This window comes from Tyto alba, unplaced genomic scaffold (genome assembly GCF_018691265.1).
Source record: "Tyto alba isolate M040663 unplaced genomic scaffold, T.alba_DEE_v4.0 Super-Scaffold_20000042, whole genome shotgun sequence".
Lineage (NCBI taxonomy): Eukaryota > Metazoa > Chordata > Aves > Strigiformes > Tytonidae > Tyto > Tyto alba.
This window is the reverse complement of record NW_024881293.1, coordinates 11,260,797-11,278,919: the sequence shown is the minus strand read 5'-3', so window position 1 is coordinate 11,278,919 and position 18,123 is coordinate 11,260,797. Positions and strand designations below refer to the sequence as shown.

Genomic DNA, 18,123 nt, shown 5'->3' with positions numbered 1-18,123 from the left:
TAAAGCGAAGATACAAAGAGTAAAAATAATTCTGGGGAGAGGAAGATGGGGGGGGTCTTTCATTTTATTTGATGTGGCCCAATTTCAGTGCCTGTGGATCTGTCTCCTGCTCTTGGCTAGTCTATCAGTCATTGTCCCCGCCTGAGAGGGTCACGTCTGGGCAGATCTCAGGGGAGGAACTGTCTGCATGTCTGAATGCAGCACAACCCCCGGCCCTAGCAACCGTCCTCCTGCCTCGAAGGCTTCCCTGCCAGCTCAGCCCCCGGCTGCTTCCTCCACATGCTTAAGGAAAATTAGATAAATGAGCCATCAAGGCAGTCGGACTAGCTTTTAATGGGACAGCGCAGGCTGGAACAAGTCCCTTCTGCATTCTGGCCCTGGGGGACTCACTTCTTCGCCTTTCCACCCACATCTTGGTGACAGTGCTGCTGGAGCTGAATTCCTCCTGGCTCTGGTTTCCCCAGTTGTTTGCAAAAGGGAAATTTCCCCATCATTTTTCACAAAAGGGCTTTTAGTGCATCCGAAGCTTGGGAAGTCAGGAGCCAGGCAGAGGGGGGCTGTCTGGATTAGCCCTGTTAACACCGGGCAAGGGGCTGCCTTCTCATCTGGGCCCTTAGCAAGAGGGAATTAAGACCATTACAAGGCTATCAAATAGGATCAGAGCCCCTCTCCCTTTCTCTGAGCAGCCCAGACCTGCTAATCCTTTTTCATGGAGCTGGACCAGCACCCACCGTGCGGTGGGGGAGAGCTCAGCTGAGATGGACAAGGGGCTGCGTCCCCCTCCCCTGCAGCCCCTGTTGGGCTGGGGGAAGAGCCAGGATCAGGCACCAAGTTGGGCTGTGATGGGGTGAAGGTGAGGGCAATGAGACCAGGCTGCAGGATTTGTTAGGTGCTCAGCCTCTTACCCTTGTCACAATAATGCATACGGAGCTTCACTGCTCCCCCCGCCCCCTGCCCTGCTCGAGGGGCTTCAGGGCTGCAAAGTGCAAACAAAGCAGCAGCTTTTGGAAGGGCAAACAGACTCTGGGTTATTTATTTCTAAACCAGCCAACAGCTGAGGCTGCTGGGCCTGAGGATTTCACATGAAGCAGAGGGATGACCCCAAGGAGCTCTAACCCAGCTGGCCAGAGCAAAAAAACACTTGCCCTGAGCCAACGGAGGCAAACGGTAGGCAGAGCAAACCCCAAAGCCTGTGCTGGCAAGCCAAGCTGCTGCTCCAACCCAGCTGGGAGGTCTCCACCATGCAAGGGTGATCGCCACCACGTCCTCTGCCCAGCACGTACGGCCCGGGGCTGGCAGGAGCCACTGCCCTCCAGGAAACACAAGTTGCAGAGTGTCCCCACGTTCAGGGCTTCGGCTCCTCCGTCACTGTGCAGGGAAGGGGAAGAGGGGCTGGAGAGACGCAGCCCGGGGCGGCAGCAGGGTGAGAGCAGGCACGGTGGTGATCGGCAGCGGGAGCAGGCGATGCCCGTGCTGGCCCGGATGCAAGAAACCCATCAAGCTGAGAGCTGGTGGCAGAAATATCCCCACGTCCGTGTCCACGTGTGCCACCAGCATGTGCAAAGGGGGAAACCAGCCAAGGCAGGAGCAAGGGGACCAGCAGCTGAGTGCTGACTGCGCCCCAAGGCATGTCCCAGCTCCCCCCAGTCAGGAGGCTGCCAGGTACTGGTGGAAGTAGAGGCCGAAGAGGCTGGTGACGACCTGGCAAGCGGCCACCCACCAGGTGAGGAAGGCGAAGAGTCCGCGGAAGAAGAGGGGGGTGAAGGTGCCGCTCAGGACGCCTGTGATCTGCTCCACCGCCGCACGCACATCCTCCTTGTCCTCGGCGCCGGGCTGCGGCAGCGCTGCGGCCGCTGCCGGAGGGAGGGCAGGGGGCTCCGGGTACAACCCCCACGAGTGGTGCCCTGAGTGACAGAGGGGACAGGTCTGCAAGGGGGGGGGGGGGGGGGGGGGGGGTCAGTCCCCACGCTGCAGCCCCCATCCCCGGGCTACAGCCACGCTGAGTCCCAGCACACTCGCTGCACGCATTAGGTTCGTGCCCACCGCAAACCGTGTCTTGAGAGCTCGGGGCTGCCTCGGATGTCGATGGCCTGGCGATGACTTGCAGGTCTCATCCTGCCCCTCCTGAGCCCCCGAGTTCCCCGCATTCACCCCACCTCCTCCTTACCCAGCGTCTTGAGCAGCAGCGTGCAGTGGAGGGTGAGGATGACGGGTCCCAGGTACTGCAGGCTGACCACGGAGATGTAGCAGTAAATCCTCGTGATCTGTGGGCAGCGGGGATCAGCTGGAGCCCGGCGGCTGTGCCCGGACCCCCCAGCTCCCATCCCAGCTCCCTCCTCCAGACCTTGCGCTGGATCTCCAGGACGGCGATGCGCCCGGCTTCCTTCCTCATCTGCTCCACCCAGCGCTCGGCCAGGCCCAGGTACGCCTGGAGGTGATGGCGGGTGACGGCCAAGCGCAGCAGGCAGAGGCCGATGACGGTCCAGAGGCGCGCGGTGTTGTAGGCAGAGTCTGACATGCTGGGGCAATTAGAGGGGGCTGTCAGGGAGATCTCGGGGTCCAGAGCCCCCCTGCGCCCTGCAGGGTGTCTGATGGGAGAGGTGGTGGTGGTGGTGGGGAGGATGAGGGGCTACTGGTGTTGGAGGAGGTGGATCGGTGCACCCCGTGCCTCAGTTTCCCCTTGAAGCAAGGATGCAGAGTTGGACCCACAGCCTGCGCCCCACTTACATCTGCACTGTCTGCTTGCCCATGGGGGCGTGGAGCAGGAAGTCCCGCGAGATGGGCTTGATCCACATCACCACCACGAGGACGGGCGCCAGGAAACTCAGGTGGAGCAGGACCCTGCAGCAGAGCTGTCAGAGACCCCCACGCAGCCTGGTGCCCCCCGCTCCCTCCATCCCTCCACAGGCAGGGCCTGGTCCTCACCTGTACCCCCCAAAACCCTCTCCCAACCCAGCAAACCTCCTCACCGCCCTGCAGTTACAGAGCCGGGGGAGGTCCTGGCCCCCTCGAGATGCCAGCACTGACCCCCTCGCCTCCTTCCCCACCCGCAGATTTCACCCAACTGGGTCAGGGGCTTGTCAGCTGCCATCCGGAGAGCGTCGAGGTGCGTCTGGGCCAGGCGCAGCCCCGGGAAGGTCAGGCAGGCGCCCAGGAAGGAGCACAGGGCCACCAGCCCCAGCTTGAAGGCCAGCTTGGCGAGGGGCAGCCTGCAGAGAGAGAAGGTAGCACAGGGAGGGGGGAACGGGTCAGCCCCATCCCTGGTGAACCCCAGAGGGGTTTCCATCCCCAACCTCCAAAAAACCTCCTGAAAACCTCATTTCCCTCCCTGCCCAGTCGTCAACTCACGTCCACTCCCAGCCCCGCCGCTTCAAGATGCTCTCCAGGTTGCTGCTGACGCTGGCCAGCCCTGTGGGGAGTGACCCCGCCATAAGTGGGGTGCCCACAGCCCCTTGGGACCACCTCTCCCTGTCCCCCCTCACCCACCAGGCTCGAGGCCAAACTCCAGGTAGTCCTCACGGATGACCAGGGCCACCATGGCAAGGAGGAGGAAGAAGAAGGCGAAGGTGAGGCAGACGGAGCGCTCACCCCCTTCCTCTGAGCGGAAGTAATGGCGCATCACCATGAAGAAGACCTTGCTGCAGGCAAGAGGTAGCCGTCAAGGAAAGCGGGAGCTTCAGGACCCTCCCCAATGCCAGCAGGACACTCCTGCTCATTAGCACGTCATAAAGCATCCCTGTCATTAGGCCACTGCCACCTTCTCTGCGGGGAAGGCTCTCGTACGGCACCTTTACAGCTCGTCAGTGCGTGGTTTGTAAACCCATAAATTTAAGTTTTCCACCTCAACTGGCTTCTCATGGAGAAAAACCAAGGACGGGGGGTTCCCTCTCCTGCCCACAGGCAGCCTGGACCCGGTGAGAGGTGGCAATCGCACCCCAAAACTCAGCAGAAGGATACACAGAGAAGACGACTGTGAGCAGGCACCAGAGCACCCCGATGTTCATCTCCTTCTGGGGGTCTGCCAGGCAGTAGTAGCCCTCGGTGAAAATGTACACAGCGGTGGAGTAGACGGCAAAATCCACAAACCACTGGTAGTCCAGGAAATAACGCAGCACTGGTGTGACAGAGGGACACGTCACTGTGCTGTGGGGACCCACGGGAGGTCCCCGGCATGGCCAGGGGTCCCCAAGTCCAGGGCAATGTGGGGTCCTGCGTGCCGAGGGAGCGGTGGGTGCGCGGGGGGTTACCGAGAGCATCCACGGCAGTGATGGGGGTGGTGTCCAGGCGGAGGTCGATGTCCCGGGGCACGGAGAGGGGCTTGTCATCCATGACGCCGTTCACCCTCCTGCAAGGGAAACCTGGGCTCAGGATGGCGGGCAAAGAGCTGGCTTGTCCCTTATGTGTGCCAAAAGCCCCTTTGGGGGGGGCTTAACGTCCCCAGCTCGGGGTTTCTTGTCACCAGCCCCGAGCCTGTCTGGGGGCAAGGCTGTCACTGCCGCACCTCCCCAGGAGAGTCCCGCAGCACACCGGGACGACTTCCATTGTCACCGAAATGAAATATTTATCGTTTTAGGTCCCTCCTGCCCGCCGGACCAGTGGGTGTGAGCTGAGCTGACCTGTCCCGCTTGGTCTTGGGGCGCTGCTTGCCTGCCAGGGCGCAGAGCTCCTCGTCCGAGGGGTGCTTGTAGCGGTGCAGGCTAGAGGGGAGCAGTCGGGTGTCAGCGGTGCCGGGTGTCCCCGAGGCCCCATGGGGACGGGCAGGGAGGGACAAGCCACGTACCTGCCATTGCAGAGCAGCCAGCGAGCGAAGGAGCAGTGCGGGGCCATCTTCTGCATGAGGCTGGCTGCCAGCAGGCTCACCACCACCTGCACCCCCATCACCGTCTGCGCCGGGAACACCCCCCAGGGTCGACCCCAGCACCCGGCCTCCCATTGCTGGGGAGGGGAGCTGGGGAGCAACCCCACCCCCCCCTGCAGCTCTGCAAAACCGGGGCTGTTTGCTTCCCCTAGCCCCTCTCCCTGCCATGAGACAGCCTGGGCATGCACCCCCAGGGGTGCAAACCCCTGGGACACACTGGGCAGGCACCCCCCGGGACACCCTGGGCATGCACCCTCCTAAGCACGCACCCCCCCAGCAAGCACCCCCCGTGCGCGCACCCCCCGTCTGTGCACCCCTCAGGCGTGCACCCCCCCGGCCAGCCTGGCTGTGCACCCCCCGAGCAGACCCATCCCGTGACACCCTAGGCATGCGCCCTCCTAAGCACGCACCCCCCCAGCACGCACCCCCCCAGCATGCACCCCCCCAGCATGCACCCCGCGTCTGTGCACCCCCCCGGCCAGCCTGGCTGTGCTCCCCCCGAGCAGATCCCCCCCGGACATGCACTCCCCGTGCGTGCACCCCCCGTCCGTGCACCCCCCGAACAGACACCCCCCCCCCGGCCGCGCTCACCATGCCGGGGTCAGCGCAAAGGCGGCCGCAGGAAACCTGCCCACCGCCGCCGCCCCTCGCCGGCCAATCTGACGCCGCTGTCCCTCTGATTGGCAGATGCTTGACCAATGGGCAGGCGGCACCGGCGGGGGGGGCGGGCCCTCCGCGGCGCCAGGTTCCGCAGGCGCTGCCTCCTGGGAGCTGTGGTCCCCGGGTGGCCTCGGAGTCGCCGGTTCGAGTCCCGGCTGAGCCGGGCGGGTCAGCGGCACGGCCCCCGCCGCAGCTGCATGCACGTATATATAATAAATCATATCCCTGTATATGCCTGCACCCCCTCTGTATGCATGTGCACACGTGTGGGTGCGTATTTGCACCTGGAGGGCCTCCTTCAGCCTCAGGCTTTGCGATACCCCCTCCATGCATGCAGCCCCCGGGGATTGTAATTTGGGGGGGCAAAGGAGAGCACAGGGGTTTGGGTGGCAGCAGCTCGATCCCCGTGGCCTCCCCATCCTCCTCCACCCTGGACCCAGCGCTGGCTTGAGCTGGGATCTTCCCCTCCCCGGTGCCCTCCCTGGAGCAATGATGCCACGGGGCAGGCTGTAACCATGTCGCCTGCTGTGTCCTTTTGCCCACGTCTTCCTTGCGAGATAAATGGACTCCTCTCCAGCATTTATCCCCCTGTTGCTGCCTGGTTGCCCCTCCCTGTGGAGGAGCTGAAGATGGACGAGGCCAGGGCAGAGCCCACTGGGTGCAGCTGACGGCGGGGAAGAGGTTTCAGGGCCCATCACGGTGCCAGCAGTGGGGGTCTGCAGGCATTTCAGCTGAGCTTGGGGTTATTTAGGTCTGTGACAGCCCTGCCGTGCAAGGAGCACCCGCTAACCCTGACGGGGGGGGGGGGGGGTTCCAGGGGTGCTGGTGGGTGCCCCTGGTCCAGGCAGGGTGCTGGTGGCCCCGAGGGGTTGCCATGGATATCGATCTCCCAGGTGACAGGATGCGCTTCCCGCTAGATGTCGCTTCTGCCCGTGCCCCGAGCATCCCCCATGGGTTGGGGTACCCAGGCTTAGCAGGGGGGTCACACATCCCCACACCCCCCAAGCACCCCCAGAGCGGTCTGGGTGTGCAGCCCCTGGTGTGCCCCCCGGGCCAGACTCAGCCAGGAGCTGAGCAGCCCCTCTGCTGATGGGGAGAGGGCAGCGGCCGTGATGCCAAAAAAAAAAAAAACAGTTCCCCTCAAAGTGGCCCAATTCTGGCTGCTGGGTGCCTCCAGCCACAAGCTGAGACAGAGTAGGGGGAAGTAACTAGCTCCATCCCCTTTCTGGCCAGCCACAGCCTGTGTCCTGGCCCCCCCAGACCCTCCAGACCCCTCCAGACCTTGTGCTGGGGTGCAGAACTGGCTGCAGAACTGCACAAACCGGTGGTTGTGCCTCTCTGGAACAAATGCAGGGCCTCAGGATCCTCGCAGCCCCCATGGCGTCAGCTTTCAGCTCCACCGAGACACAAAAAAGGGGGGGAAAGGTGGAAGATGGATGCTCGGAGCACCCCCAGCCCGGCCACCCTCCCCTAGGACACAAAAGCCCCTTTGAGGACTGATTTTACACCGCTCCTGCCGATATGCCTGAATTAACATCAGCAAAGGGAGCTGCCGCGACGGGTGTTGTCGGTGCTGCTGTAAGGTCATTAAATTAACGAGGTGCCCCAGCCCTGTGCCCGGTGAGGGGGTGCCAGGCCCAGCATGGTCCCTTTACACCCCAGGAGGATGTTTCCTTGAAGGGTTTGGCAGCCACATAGCACCCACCGAGCTGGAGCCCAGCCTGGGACAACTGAGTTCCTGCTGGTCCTGCAGCCAGGGAACACCACGGGCACCTCAACTGGGGACCGGCTCAGGGACTTTTCACCTCTGGGTGATACTGGGGGGCAGCTGATGGGCTGGGAGCCCGTCTGTGCCCGTTCCCCCCCGAGAAGTTTCCCATTTTGCACAAAGGCGACGGCGGGCGGCGGCGGGCATTGTCCGGGCTGCATCGCATTACCCAGGGCTCCCGGAGAAATCACTTGTATTTCACGCTCCATTGAGCAGCTGCCTGTATATATTTTCTGTGTTGCACTTTTAGCATGACAAAAGGAGAGGGCCTGTGAACTCCTTGCTCTTCAGACCTCTCCGACATGTCCCCTGAGCGGAGCCCCCCTCGGTTAGCATAACAAACTGCCACGCTCCCTCCGACGTGCTCCGGCTCCCTCCCGGCCCTTTCCCCAGGGTAATTTAATGTATAGCTCAATATTTGGGAGTCTGGGTCGCTGGCGGTGGCGGGCAAGCGCGTGCTGGGGGGGTTCAGAGGCAGGGATTTCAGCGAGGACGTCCTCCTGATGCATCCGCAGGGGAGCTGGCCCAGCCCCATCTCACCCACTCTGTGTTTAACTGGTCACCAGAAACACTGGTGGGACCTCGCAGGCCTCCTTGGGGAGGGGACTGAGCCCCGGCAGCCCCGACTGGTCCCAGCACCAGCTCCGCGGCTCCGGCACTCTGATGCTGAGTGAGAACCAGAGTCACCAACCTCTGCGGTGATGCTGTGCATCGTTCCCCATCTGCTCCTGGAGCTGCAGGTCTCCAGGCTGTATTTTTGCCTTGTAATTTGTCTTAAAGATAGAAAAACAGGAGCTGAAGGGCTGGGGTGAGTCTCAGGACCAGCGACACCAGCTGGGGCTGGAGCAACTGGTCAGTGCACTGGGAGCTGATGGTGTTGGCTGGGTGTTTGTCCCTCCCAGGTCCCTGTTTGCACAACCTGTCCCACCCATACCCCATCAGGGCCACCTCTGGGACCAGCAAAGTGGGGCCAGACCCAGTTCCCAGGCCTGGGGTGGAAACGAGAAGAGGAAGAGGGAGTGAGGGTGAGGCGAGATGTACCCATCCCCACACCAACCAAGACCAAAGCCAGGCTGCTCCTGCCTCCCCCCAGCCCAAAAGCAAGAGGACATTGTCCTCTTTGGAGCTGGGTCCCCCTGGGACACCTCTCACCTCCCACCATGGGGAAGGAGAGGCCTGGCAAAGTAAAAGCCCAACCCACTGGGAAGGAAACACACCCCTGACACCAAGTCTCGTAGGGATTTGGGGGGTCCTGCAAGAAAAAGAAGCAAAATTCTGCTCAAACACAAGCAGTGCAAGGGACACCAGGCTGTGACACACCTGGGGGCTTTGCACACCTTTAATGCACATGATTTTTTTTTTTTTTTTTCACTTTCGCCTCGTTGAGCTGCAGATCTCGTCCTCCGGATGCCTTGGGCTTGGTGGTAGCAGCTCTGTCTCCTTCCAGTTTCCTGGGATGTCATCTCGTGGTCTGTGCACCCCGTCTGGTACTGGAATGTTGGGGGGACCCCCGGGTGAGACCCCCTGGGCACGTCTGGCTTCAGCCTTGTGGCTGCTTACATGGGAAAGGAGGGAGCAAGCCTTTACCCCAGGGATGGGGAGGGCATCTGCACCCATCCTGCCCATGCTTCAGACCCAGCCTTGGACTACTCCAACTTCTCTTGGTCACCTGGACCCCATGGTGTCCTCTCATGTCACCTGTTAGTGGGAGAAACTGGTGTGAGCCCAATCCCAGCCTGCTTAGAATGGGGGTTGAGTCCCTGAAGGACAGCTGGGCAGTGACCATGTCACCACCACGCCAACCCCCTGCCTGAATAATTTCTGGTGTCCCTACAACCGCCGTGAACTTGGGGACATTTCTAAGGGGGTCTGGCTCCAGCCTCCGGCAGTGGGAACAGGCAGGAGTTTGGTGTCAGCATGTATGTAAGTGACTGGTGACACCCTGGGACATCTTGAAAGAGGGCAGGTGACAGTGGGAGCAGGAAAACCCACGTCACCTCCAGTGTCTAATGGGGAGAAGAGCTCCCACCCAGGCAGGACAGGGGGGCCACGTCCTACAAAACTCATATAGGTCCTTTGAGGTGATGCTCTCAAATCAGTGAGAGCTCTGGGGGGACCTGGGCACTGGTGTGGGGTTCACGGGGTCCCCACTTCCCGCCCCATTCCCGCAGGCTGCTCCAAAAAATCCTTACCAAGAGCCGCGCTCCGTGCCGGGTCTCTGGCGAACAGGCTGACCCTCGCGCTGTCCCCGGGGCGGGCGGTGGCACCTCTTCACTCATGTCCTTGTTGCTCCCGTTGCTTGTGGGGGGTCCCAATGCCCCGAATGTGGGGTGCAGTCAACAAAACCCCCGTTGCGCTGCCGGGCAGCTGCCTGTGGATGAACATACATGGCATTAGCTGCTGCCTGCACCAGGGCTGCCGTGTCACATCACACCCCTCCCCTAATTCCAGTCTCCTCCCGCACTTTCCCCTCCTCTCCATGGCTCCATCCCGCTCCCCAGCCTTTCCCTTACACAGTTTTGCAGGGCCTGAACCTGAATTTGCTCATTAATTGGCCAGTTAGGGCATCCTTGTGTTCTCCCTTCACGTTCAGCCTTCAGCATTGCTTTATGGGGTGCTAAAGCTGCGCTGACAAGTGCTGCACGACATAAATCCCCGAGAAGTGCCTGTTCCCGCTGGCTTACCCGGCCGTGATCCCCCACAAGGGCTCCATCGGCTTTGGGGTTCAGGTCCAGCTCCCTCCATGGTCTTGGGAGGGGTGGGGAATCACTGTAGGCACCTTCTTTTCCCCAAACTCCTCCAACCCCAAGACCTTCAATGCCCTTGGGGATGGAGATGGGGCCGTGCGTCCCCCACCCGTGCACATGGATGCCTACACAGGGCTGGGGAAGACGTGAGCACGCTTGCACATGCTGAGATTGCCCAATGCTTCAACATGAATATTGCTCTTATAAAAGCTCCTCTTCGATGATTTTCTGCTCGGGGTTTGCCAGCACCGGGCTGGGCTCTCCCTCCGGGATGCAAAGCTGCCGGGGTGCAGGGAGGATGCTCTGATGCTTCAGGGGTCCCCTGCAAAGCCAAGCTCCCTGCAAATCCAACCCTTCCCAGCACAATCCCACTTCAAACCTTCTTCCTGGATCTCCCTCATCCCTCGCCTGCGCTGACAATACCCCGTCTGTCCCCCATCTCAAAGAAGCCTTGTCCGGGGGATGCAGATGCCCCGGATCCCCTTTTCCGGGGCCGGCTGCTTTGCTTCCTCATGGGATTGGGGTCACCCCGAGGGCTGCCCATGCTTCCTGGGAGCTTGGGGTTTACTGTGGTGCTTGATCTGCCTCCCCGTAGCCAAGCGGGTCCCCGTCTGGCCCCCACCCACCCTATCTTGTGGGGTGAGACCACTCGAGCCGAGCACCCGTGCAGCGCCTGGCGCAGGGATGGCCGGGGCTGGGATGAGGATCCCACCCAGTGCGATGGGAACGGGAAGGGCTCAATCCTGGTGCTGCACACAGTGTGAATTTAATTAATAAACCAACATGCGTTTTGGTCAGGAAAACCAGTATTTTTTATTTATCAAAATGCCCAGCTAATTCCTCTTTTCCCTAATGAGTTGATCAAGGCCCGTGGCTTACAGGGCAAAAAGCAACTCCTTCAGATGTTCCCCCTCGACCTTTGCCAAGGCACAGCGAGAGCCACTGCCATCTTCTCCCTGCTCCAACACGGGGGCAAGACACGAGTGATTCCTGGGGAGCCCTGGGGCAATTTGTGGGTCCAAACTTGGTTTTGTGACACGGTTTAGCACCTCTGGGACAACTGCCAGGGTGGAATAACCCCCGTGAGATGCAGCTGCAAGGGGGGAATTGGGGTACCCGGGGGGTCCGCAATCCCTCCTCCCCCGGCTGCCCTGCCCTCACCAGGCTGGGAACAGCTTGAGTGTCCAGGCAGAGAATTCATTTAAATAAATTTCCATAGGGATTAATTTCACCCCTTCTCCAGCAGCGTGGCGGGGGCGAGCGCGAGTGTGTGTGTGCGCATGAGAAAAGCTGAGCCTGTTTTGGGAGACTGGGGGAGATGAGAAAGGTGGGGGGCACCATCCTCTCCCCTGCAGCCCCCATCCACCCTCACTGCCCTTCATCCCTTCATTTCCAGCTGCGGGAAGGTTTTGAGCCCATCCAAGCCTGCACCCGAGCCCGGCCCAGCGGGTGCTTGGTGCCAGAGATGCTGGTCCCAAGCAGGGGGGATCATCAAGTGCAAATCACCCAGCGCCCAAAAATTTCAGACCTTTCCGAACAGAGCTACAGCAAGCCAAAAGTCGGCATCGGGTGGCCTGAAATACCATCAGAGAGAGAGATTTGGGCTGTGCAAGCTGGTGTGAAGAAAATCCACAGGATTTGCCATGATCAGAACCTCACAGATGCCCCCCCCCCCGCACCTTGTCCTGGCCGCGTCACAGTGCGGGGTTTGCCCTGCGGATGCCCGACCTGGGTCTTTCTGCACCAAAAATTGACATTTTGGTTTTCGGTGCTCCTTGAGCGGCGCAGCGGGACCCTGGGCACAAAACCCTGGCAGGGCAGGAATGGGGTGGGGGTGGGGGGGGATGCAGCGGGGGCTTCTCCATCGGCACTGATGGGATCCGGCACGGGGGAGCATGGGCGCAGGGGGTGCACGGGGATGCCACCAGCATTTCTCAACGCTCCCACGCCGCTGAGTAATTCAACCCACGGGCCCCCCCCGAGCTCTGCTCACCCGCAGCCCCGGCAGCCTCCCCCACCTCAAACAGCGATACCGAGGGCTGGGAAAAAATACTCCCGGAGCGGCCGCACAGTCTGGATTCTTGGAAATCCCAGAAGCCGATAATGCCATGATGTTTTTCAGCTTTTCCAGCCCTCCTCAGGACCCCCGGCACAGGGACACCTTTTCAGCGAGGAGAAATTATAATCCCCTCCCCTCCGTTAAACGAGTGCAAGAGCATTTAAATGACAGATGCAGGGTTTTTCCATTCTGTTTAGGATTTGGAATTCAAAGCGCGAGACGGATTCAAATAATCGGGGTAAATAAATCAGGGGTAGTGAACACTTGGAAACAAGCAGAGCAATAGCTATTTTTGGCTGTCAAATTTGGGAGGTTTTAAGGCTCCTTCAGGGCATGAACCGCTGCAAGAATTCGTTACCACTGCAGCAGAATAAAAGCACGGCGAGGAAGGAGTTTCCTTTCTCCTCCCGGGGAGATGGAGACGGGCAAACCCAGTGGTGCCAGGTCTGCTGAGGGTCTTGCACCCACAGAAATGCTGATTTTGGACTCTGGGGTGAAAAACGGGGACCCTGAGTGATTCCTGGGGGGAAAGTCCCCATGGAGAGTCCATCCCAGGAACCTGCCATTGCTCCTAAGTGGAGTTTTTTCCACTGAGGATGGAAATAGCAGAATTAAACCCATTTCTTTAAAAATGCCAAGCAGAGCACAGAACGTTGCTGGGATTTTTTGGAAAATGAATAAATTCCCTTTCCCTTTGTATTTTCTGCAGGAATCCCGATTTTTAGGTGACTCACATGCCCCTTTGGGAAAGTGAGGCTGCGGAAAGGAGCTCTCACCGTGTGGTGCCAGCCCCCACCAATTTGGGCTCTAAAGCACCTGCCAGCACCCAGAGCTGTCCCGGTGTCCTGCACCTCGTTTGTTTGAGTTCGTTAAGTCTTGGAGGTGCAGGGAAGCAAGCAAAGCCCGCAACCTCACTGGCTGCTGGGCTCATTAGTGTAATTTCAGAAGCCGGGGCTGCCCCGCAGCTGGGCACGGCTCAGCTTTTAAACCCCGGGAGCTCCAGAGCTGGGCTTGCAGGGGATGGAAATCAACTTTTTTGGGGGTGTACAGTGTTCTCTAACCCCCTTCTTTTTTTGCAAGAAGCAGCTTTGCGTGCAGCCCACCTCCTTTCCCAGGTAAACTGTCCTTGCTTTGTGACCCCATCCTGGCCTGAAACCCAGAACAGGCACCCATGGTCCATCCCAGGGTGGGCAGCCCCCCCATGGGTGCTGGGGACCTGGCCCATGGGGCAGGACCCAAATAAAATGAACTGAGTTCTAGTTTAAGGCAAAGCTCAACATCGGCGTGGAGGTTCTCTGCTCTTTGCCATGGAAACAAGCGTTGCTAAGGGATTGCTTAATAGGGAGTAAAATATTCTAAAAATCTAAGTTTATGTGGCAGCAGGATTGAACCTCCAGTCCTGGGGGTGGATGGGGTTGTCGGGGGCTGCCCTTGCTGCAGATCCCAGGCTGAAAGCTCCAGTTCTCCAGCCATATACAAAAACCCCCTGGCACGGGGAGAACTGGGCATGGGGCAGGGTGCTGGGTGATTTGGGGTGGGCACGGGCTTCCTGCCCACGCTGGCATGGTCCTGGGGTTGCTCCAGCAGAGCTGGGGATGTCCGATCTGCCAGCCTTTAAGCTTATAGGTTATTAAACAGGCTCACAAAAAGGATCCCCAGGGGATAAAGCCGCCAGCGCTGCCCCTTCAGAGTGGGTGCGATGCTGGGCTTTTGCACTGTGCCTCAGTTTCCCCTCCTGCACGACCAAAGTGGCTGCTGCCATCAGCAACCCGCTTCTCCTGGCATCCCCCCGTGGGCACGCTGAGCCGGCGATACCGGGTTAACTTCACTAATTTTATGGGCATGAGGAAAAGAGCTTGGGGAGTGGGTGGGGGGTGTGTGTGTGTGTGTGTGTGTGTGTGTGTGGAATAATACAGGCAGGGCCCACCTCTGACCTTGACCCCCGTCCCGCTCCCCGCGGCAGCTGGGCCGTCGCGCCTCCGCCGACAGCTCAATGGGCGCTTTGTCTGCGCCCGCCGGCCCCGCGCAGCCCCGTCGCCCCCAATAATATTTATGGAGTCGGCGGTCACCTTCTCCCCTGCTCCCTGCATCTCAATAAGAGCCGGGCTGGTGAGATCCAGGGAATCTGGGAATTTATAGTCCGGCGAGTTGCTGCTCTTTAGCCCCGCGGGGTGTGGAGTGGTGGATCCTGCCTCTCGGATAGCATGTGTGCGTGAATAACGTGTCCCGGCTTGGTTTTGGGTACTGTTCACAACCCTTGAGGTTTTTTTTTTTTTTCCTTTTTCTTTTTTTCTTAAACAAAATCTGTTTAAAAGCAAACAGGTGGGGGGAATTTTCTCGCTTTTCCCAAGCCTTGCAAAGCCGCTCTGCTCCCAGAGGAGGTTTGAGGGGTGGAAAAGGGGGTAAAAACACACTGTTGATTTATTTTGCTGCGTCTCTGCTCACTGCCCAATTCCTCCATCAATTAAAACAACTGAAAGCTCCTTTCCAAAGCTCCAGCAAAGACTATTTTTAAGATCCTTCTGCCAGAGATGCTGCAGATGGGTGCAGCCCCCGTACCACCGGGTGTAGGGGGATTTGGGGTCTGCCCTGAGCCTATTTCCTCCCCCCCTAACATTTGGGGAAGAAAGAGGAGGCTTGGTGAAGGTGCAGGGCACAGAGATCACCCCGCTTTGATGGGATTTGGAAAATCCTGATAAAAGGTAACTTCTTGATGGGTGATTCAGGGCAGGAAGGGACCAGGCATGAATCCAAGTTCCTGCAGAGTTATTCCAAACTCTACCGAAAACAGGACCGAAGCAGTGGATCTCTGTGGGTAGGAAATGGGGCCAATGTGGGCTGGTTTGGTTATTCCCAGATGCTCCAGCTGCACAGAAATTGGTCAACTGAGTCGGATGTTGCCTCCACTGTCCCCACAGGGATAAGAGTGAGACCCTGACAATATGACAGGGAACTGCCAAGGCTTGGGTCCTTCCCTGCTTCTTGGTGGGGAAAACCAGCCCAGGACGGATCCAGTAAATCCCTCAAATGACTCGCTGGACACCTGGGGACTGACACTGACAGCTCTTCCCCGCGATGCGGAGTTGCTCCCGTGTGCCATCCCCAAAGGCACGTGCTGCCCCATCCTGCAGAAACTGGATTTTGGGCCTGTTTCACTGGACTTTGGGAGATGCCCCAGGATAAATGAACCAAACTGGTCTTCTCACAGTTTTGCCACCATCTTCTGATAAATCCTTTAGTTTGGAGCAAACCAGTCCCCAGCTGATCCTGGTGCCAAGCAGAGCAATCCTCCAGTGCTGACGGGTGCTTCTGTGTTAATTTGATGCTTCCTTTGTTAATTGAGCTGGGAGGTAACGGGCAGAAAAGTGCCGGGATGCCGGGTATGTCCACAAACCTCCCTGCATGGAAAAATCTTCCTTTTGGGCTGTTTAACCCCAGAGCTGCAGGTACCGCTGTGCTTCAGGCAGGGTTTTCCCTAGGGCTGGGGCAGGAGGGGGGATGGCCCATCCTGACCCCCAAACACTGCATGGCAGAGAGGAAGAGGAGGAGGAGGGATGCTGGGGAAAGCAGAGCCGTGATTTCCATGCATGCCGAGCTCCCTTATTGCCGATTCATCAACCTCGGTCCCCTCGTCCCCATTGCACTGGGGCACCCCAGGAAAACACAAGCATCCCCCCAGCACCACACCCCGACCTGGCCTGAGCCAGAGCAGCTTCCAGCTTATTGAAAAGAGGAAACCAATTTATTTTCCTCCTTCTCCAGATGCGGGTTGGAAGGAGCATCGTGCCGAGCCGTGCCTGCAGAGCCGGGGCTGGTCCTCGCTGTGCCGCAGAGCATCTCCCGTCGGCCTCGTGCGCACGCGGCTTCTTCCCAGTCCCCTTCCCCAGGGCTCGTTCAGGGAAACGTTGCGTGACACTGGCCCTCGAGCGCCGGCGGCTGGAGAGGAATCTGGAGTGTCACCTCCTGCCACCGCCCTTGTTCCCAGCCTGCAGAGCAGATGCGTGGGAGATAACACACCCCTGCAAAGAGCGGCGTGAGCAGGGGAGGACGGGAAAGGGAAAGACCTGGGAGGCAAATATAAACTGATTTTAGCAAAGCTGGAGCACCAGAGATCCTTTATGCAAAGTGTTTGTCTTGCTCTCCGTTCATGGAAAAGGCAGTCAGGTGTTGACAGGGCTGGGGGAGGATGGTTTCTGGAGATGCCTCTGACACCAGGGCGTTTGGTCCAGGTGGAAAACAGGGATTTTTCTGCAAAAGGAGGGTGGTGGGGGGCACCGGGAGAGCAGGGGGCAGCTCACCGGAGGGGGAAGCTCAAGCAACCAAGCCACAAACCAGCTTGCAAAGGGCCGGCCCCAGCAGGTTGGGGTCTGCCCACAGCCCCTCGCCGGCCTCACGCTCCCTTCCCCACGACCAGGGCCGAGGTCGGCTCAGCCCTCCCGGGAGCGAGCTACCAGTGGGCGGGTGGGCGACGGAGGGTGTTTGTAACGAGCATCATTGCCGGCTTGCTGAGCTAGGCATAATTGTTGCAAAACCGCTGCGCACATGCTGAGCTTCATAATTATCAGGCTTGTCTGCCAGCCTCTCCCTTCCCCCAGCACAACGGCACACTTGATTATGATTATGGTGGCTAATTTTGTCTGGTGCATCTTAGGCATATGGGCCCCCACCTGCTCTGAATATGCAAACGCCGCTGATTTGCTCCTCAGCGGCTGCTCTGAGCTTGGGGCCCGTGGGCAGGCGGGGAGGGGGAACCTGCCCGGCGCAGCGAACAAAGAAACCCCACGCAGCGGCGCGGGCACAAAGAGCCGCCGGCACCGGAGCTGCCCACGGCACGGCGTGGCACTGCCCGCGCTCGGCGAGGCCCCTGCTTTTGTTTCCCACGGGCGAGATGGAGCGTCTGTGAGCAGCGAAAGCGTGCGCCGTGGCGTGCACCTACACCGTGGCGTGTGACTACACTGTGGTGTGTGACTGCACCGTGCTGTGTGACTACACCGTGGCGTGCACACGCACACCCCTACACAACCAACACCCTACGGACAAGCCCTGCCGTGCATCCCCCGGCGTTTCCCTGCTCCCAGCCTGGCTTTCCCCCAGCGCCGTGGGATGCATCGGCACCCCGCAGCCCTGCAGACCCTTCCGTGCCCACCGTGGTGGGGCGTTTTGTGAACGGCAGGAGCAGGGTTTTGCTCGCGCGCCGGTAAGGCTCGTAAAAGCGTCTGCGCGAGGGTGAAGGGCAGCTGAGGTGGTCTCACGTCTGCCTCGCCGGGACTGCTGTCCGGGGGGGGGGGCTTTGCCATGCTAATGGATAATTAGATAGGCAGACAGACTGACAGGGATCCAGATGGATGGATAGATGCCATGAGGATCTGGTGACAGATAAATAGGCAGATGCTAATGGGCAGCGCAAACAACAGCTTAGACTCCTGCTAATTCCCACTGTAATTTTTAAGCTCTCTCCATCCTCCCCCCTCTTTTTCCCCCCTTCTCTCCCCCCTCAACACAAAGCTCTCACCAGCGCATCCATCACTTATATTTATATTAATATTTTTGCACAGAAGTAGCATAAATGGGTTTAAGGGCTCTAAGGAATAAGGAGTAGCAGTGAGCTGAGGTGGGCGTCGTGTAGGCACTCGGGAGGTGAAACCCCTGGGGTGACCCAAGGACTGGCCAGAGCCGGGCTCGGCTGTTGGGGTGTCTCCATCCCTCCTTCCCCAGTGCTGCCGTCACCTCCCTGACACGGATTTATTTTTCAATTAAAAAAAAAATAGAAAAAGGTTTGTCCCTTTTCCTTTTCTTCCACTGTAGAGGTGGGAAGAAGAAAATTGTGAATGGAGGGGAGGAGGATGAGGTGGATTAGAGCTGAGGATCCGCGGCCGAACGGGCGGCGGAGACAAAAGAAAGCATCTTCGCTTGTTTTCCCTTGCCGCGGGGAATCCACGTGGCGGTTGCTGGAAGGCGGGGAAAGTGGGAAAGGGAAATAAATCCTGCTGGAAGGCTTTCGGCAGCGCCCGCACAGCGCGGGAGATTTATA

At 59.5% G+C, this 18,123-nt stretch overlaps 2 protein-coding genes across 2 annotated transcripts in view; both read right to left on the bottom strand.

The window, feature by feature from the left end:
* Window positions 1-1,002: 1,002 nt before the first annotated feature.
* TMEM161A (transmembrane protein 161A) lies at window positions 1,003-7,590 on the bottom strand. The gene is made up of 13 exons (XM_042794248.1): window positions 7,580-7,590; window positions 5,450-5,711; window positions 4,781-4,884; window positions 4,617-4,697; window positions 4,248-4,345; window positions 3,958-4,114; window positions 3,487-3,638; window positions 3,349-3,409; window positions 3,066-3,209; window positions 2,728-2,841; window positions 2,345-2,519; window positions 2,168-2,264; window positions 1,003-1,904 (listed from the first exon to the last, which is right to left on the bottom strand). The coding sequence occupies exons 1-13, from the start codon at window positions 7,588-7,590 to the stop codon at window positions 1,648-1,650; spliced, it is 1,713 nt and encodes a 570-aa protein (XP_042650182.1). The 3' UTR covers window positions 1,003-1,647.
* Window positions 7,591-8,559: 969 nt separating this feature from the next.
* LOC116961775 (homeobox protein engrailed-1-like) overlaps window positions 8,560-18,123 on the bottom strand; it is a 33,501-nt gene continuing 23,937 nt past the window's right edge. The window contains exons 5-6 of the mRNA XM_042794247.1: window positions 9,479-16,078; window positions 8,560-8,984 (exon numbers count right to left, since the gene is read on the bottom strand). Of these exons, the coding sequence (XP_042650181.1) occupies window positions 15,987-16,078 (92 nt within the window). The 3' untranslated portion in view covers window positions 8,560-8,984; window positions 9,479-15,986. The remainder of the gene's footprint in view (window positions 8,985-9,478; window positions 16,079-18,123) is intronic.